Source organism: Manacus vitellinus, unplaced genomic scaffold (genome assembly GCF_001715985.3).
Source record: "Manacus vitellinus isolate BGI_N305 unplaced genomic scaffold, ASM171598v3 scaffold_99_pilon, whole genome shotgun sequence".
NCBI lineage: Eukaryota > Metazoa > Chordata > Aves > Passeriformes > Pipridae > Manacus > Manacus vitellinus.
In genome coordinates, this window is record NW_021940916.1 from 128,243 (window position 1) to 132,143 (window position 3,901).

Genomic DNA, 3,901 nt, shown 5'->3' on the forward strand with positions numbered 1-3,901 from the left:
GGCCCAAAATAACCTCCCTCCGCCCCCCCCTCCACTCCAGGTTTTCAAAGGAAGATTAATTGACTCGGGGATGTTGCAGCAATTAAACTAACGAGCCCCAGGATCTGTCAGATGATGCTCAGCTGCCTCCATATGCTGCAGCTGGGCCACCGCGGCGGCTCCGCGGCCCCTTCCCGCTGCCGGCACTGCGCCATCCTTGTCATTCCAGCAGCGCTTCCAGGAGCCCGCCGGAAGCTGCTGCAGGAGCCGCGGCTCCGGGTAATTAAAATGCAGCCCCTGCCTGAGCCCGGCTGTGTCACACAGCTGGGGGGGAAGCTCGTTCCCAGCTCCAGCCTCTCATCCCGGCTCCGCACCCAGGAGAGAGCATCCAAAGGGATCAGCAGCGCACGGAGCTTCCCTGGGGCCCCGCTCTGAGATCTGCTTGTGTCTCTCTCAGCAGCCCTTCCACCACCTCACACCCCTCCAGGGAAGAGATTCCATTCCTCTGGAAACCTGGAAAAGCCTGGGAGCAGCCTCTGCTCCGACCGCTCAACCCCTCTCACTGCAGAGCTCTGAAAACACAAGTGCTTTCCCTAAAATATTAATGCTGGAAAGTGTTGCTGCCTGTTTCCTGCAAGCTCCTGGATCCCGGGCCCTGGGAGTGCCAGGGAATGGACAGGGCTAATGGAAGGATTTGCTCCATCTCTGGAAGTGTCCAAGACTTGGAGCAACCTGGTCTGGTGGGAGGTGTCCCTGCCCCTGGCAGGGGGTGGGACTGGATGAGCTTTAAGTTCCCTTCCAACCCAAACCATCCTGGGATTCATCCTATGATTCCCAAACACTAAGTTAACACACTGCTGGAGGTTTTCCTAAGGGAATGCTCAGCATATGGATGAGATGCAGGGAAGGAAGGAGGGGAGAGGGGCCCGGCCTCATTTCCTCCCTCAATGCCTGGGAAAGCTGAGCTCCCCCAGCCCCGGGTGGTTGCACTGGAAGCTGTGCCGGAGGGAGCAGCATCCCGGGAATGCTGGAGCCCCACGGGGATGTTATTTTTGGCAGCTCTTACAACCAGGTTTTGCTCCAAACTAAGCCAGCCAAAGCAGCTTAGTGCAGCCCAGCAATCCCTGCTCCCACCTGCTCCAGTCCTGTTCCTCACCTCCTCGGAGCCCACGGACCAGGCTCCCGGCTCGTTCCGGAGTGCGGGCGAGGGGCAGGAGGGAGAGGGGGACTGTGGAGGTTACAGGAAGCCACACACACTCGAGGAGCTCTCGGAAGCAGCCTTTAACCAGATCCTTAATGTTTGTGCCAGCTGATCTCCGCAGCCCCAGGGGCAGGGACGGTCCCTTGGGATGCTCCTCACTCATCTCCCTCTGGGCACCCGGGAAGAGATCCTCCTCCTGCAGGTAATCATGGAAACACCCCCGGGCCAGGCTGTTCCACCTGCCCACGGAGCTCCGGCGTCCCTGCAGCGGGAGGGGCGGCTCATCCCGCCGAGCTTGGCTTCCCGAGGCTCCCGGCTCACCACGGGATGAGCACCAGCCCGGCCAGCAGGGCATAGCCCAGCACCAGGCACAGCACCTTGAGCAGCCGCTGGCTCTTGTCCTCCAGCTCCCTGGCCAGGATCTCGAAGAAGGTGACGAAGAGGAAGGTGCCGCCGGCCATGCCCTGCAGGAGCAGGGACACGACGTCGCTGGCGGCGCTGCGGGTGCTCTGGATGCCCATCCCGACGCCGATTCCCAGCGGGATCATGAGGCACACGGCCAGGGCCAGCTTGGCCGCGTCCCTGAGCGGCAGCGCGGCCCTGGCCATGCTGATGCCCAGCGCCACGGCCACCAGGGTCTCGTGGATGGCCACGCCCAGGAACAGGCTGATGACTTTGCCGCCGTCCTCCTGCAGCCCCAGGGCCAGCCCCTCGAAGATGGAGTGCGTGCACAGGGCGAAGACCAGCCCCAGCAGGCGCAGGGGGCCGGAGCGGGACAGCTCGGGCAGGCTCAGGTGAGGGGGGTGCCCCCCGTGCTCCCCGTACAGGGCCCGGCCCCGGGGCGAGGCGATGAAGGGACTCTCGTACTCCGAGTCGCTGCCGCCGTCCGAGCCCGCGTTGAAGGTCTCCAGGTCGATGAAGGAGGGCTTCTCCTTCTGGCAGCTCAGGACGAGCTGCTCCACGAAGACCGTGACGAAGAAGCCGACCATCACGATGGTCTCGGCCACCGGGTAGTCCGTGGTCACGTTCCCCTGCTTGAGGACTTCATCCAGCTGGGAGGAGGCAAAGGATGCACAGTGAATCCATCCCTCCAAAGGGAAACATTCCCTCTGTGCTCACACGGCCCCACACAGGCACTGGACCCATCCATGGCACTCCCACACCCCTGGACACCCCGCCGTGAGACAGGGAATCCTTTTGCCTTCCCACGTTCCAAACACACGGAGTTGGGATCCTCACGCCCCAAAAAATCCCCCAAATGCCCCGTGCCCCCATGGAGACAGCCAGCAGCAGGGCAGGGAGGTGGGCACAGCTCACCCTCACGATATGAGGCACCAGGCACAGACATTTGAGGGGGCTCCACATCCAGCTGGACACTGACCCCTCATCACCCCCATTCCCGCAGGGAGCAGGGCCCCCGCAGGCTCAGGTGTCCCCGGCACAGGCATGGCCAGCACTCACCTTGCTCCTCACAGCTGGCAGCAGGGCGTTGAAGCAGGTGGCCAGGAAGACCCCTCCTCCGAAGGAGTTCCAGAGGGCCAGCACCTTCCTGGAGCGCTGGGCCTTCTCGTGGTCGGCCTCGATGACCCTCACGGGCAGCAGGGCCCCCGCCAGCACCAGCACACAGATGCCCAGCAGGCACAGCACCTTGGCCACCACGATCCTCATCCTGGCGAGGGCTCAGGGCGGGGACATGGGCACGGACACAGGGAAAGCTGCTCCCGGGACCAGCACCTGGGGCAGGGGGAGAAAACAGGGAGGTTTTGCCTTTACGAGCCGCGGGAACCACCAGGGAAAAGTGCAATTGTATAAAAGTAACTTGGAAGCGCTGCTAAATTAACAATTCACGTAAATGAGATGTTGGGGCCACCCCAAACCAGCCAAGTTTTTAAAGGTTTTATCTGGAACAGCCCCCCTGTGACAGGGAAACGCCCAGTCCTGCTGTGGGATCCAGCTGAGCCCAACCAACCGATCAGCTCCCAGCTTTTAACCACCAGGAAAGAAATCCACACCTCTGGCTTCCACCCAGAAACCCCCCAACCTCAGGTTTTTCCCTCTCTTTCCTGTTTTTAACCCAAACCAGCCCCCGCCAGACCCTGGAGCTCCTGAGTGCAGCCGGTGTCCCTGAGCGGGGCTGGAAGCAGCCCAGAGGGAAAGGAATCCCCAGGAATACCTGGTGGCTCTCCCGACCTGCTCCTTGGGCAGCAGCACTGACACCCAGGCTGTGGCACCAGCCTGGAACGAAGGATTAGCTCAGGTACTGCTTGGATTAGTGGCTCAGAATGAAGCATCCAAGCGATGAAAAATATTCTGTAAAGCAGGCAGGGCCCTGTGGGAGGGGAAACAAATGGTTTCCTGATCCGTGAACCCCTAAACCCCAGGTTTTCCGCTGAAAACAGGACACCTTCCCCACAGCCACACTCGTCCCAGCACTTCCAAGCCCTGAAACCCCTTGAGATAACGCTGGAAAAGAGGGGGTGGGCAGGGGGCTCCTCCCGGGCCACCGGCACAGGGTAAACCTGCTGGACACCCCAAAGGGGAGCAGAGGTGGAGGGGGGGGCTACAGGGATTGCTGGGAGAGGAGTGGGCGGTTTTAGAGGGGCATGTTCAGCCGGGGAGACCCTCACAGGGGGTCGGGGTCCACCCTGAGCCCCTCAAGGCCAGGAGGGGGCCCGGCCCGACCCCCTCACAAGGGGCTGGGGTCCACTCAAGCCCTCTCAA

At 62.1% G+C, this 3,901-nt stretch overlaps 1 protein-coding gene across 1 annotated transcript; it reads right to left on the reverse strand.

Annotated features, from left to right (window-relative positions):
• Positions 1-1,245: 1,245 nt before the first annotated feature.
• On the reverse strand, positions 1,246-2,915 carry SLC39A3 (solute carrier family 39 member 3). Its single transcript, XM_018086640.3, has 2 exons — positions 2,642-2,915; positions 1,246-2,232 (listed from the first exon to the last, which is right to left on the reverse strand). Exons 1-2 carry the CDS (start codon positions 2,846-2,848, stop codon positions 1,498-1,500), a joined length of 942 nt encoding a protein of 313 aa, XP_017942129.2. The 5' UTR covers positions 2,849-2,915; the 3' UTR covers positions 1,246-1,497.
• Positions 2,916-3,901: the final 986 nt, after the last annotated feature.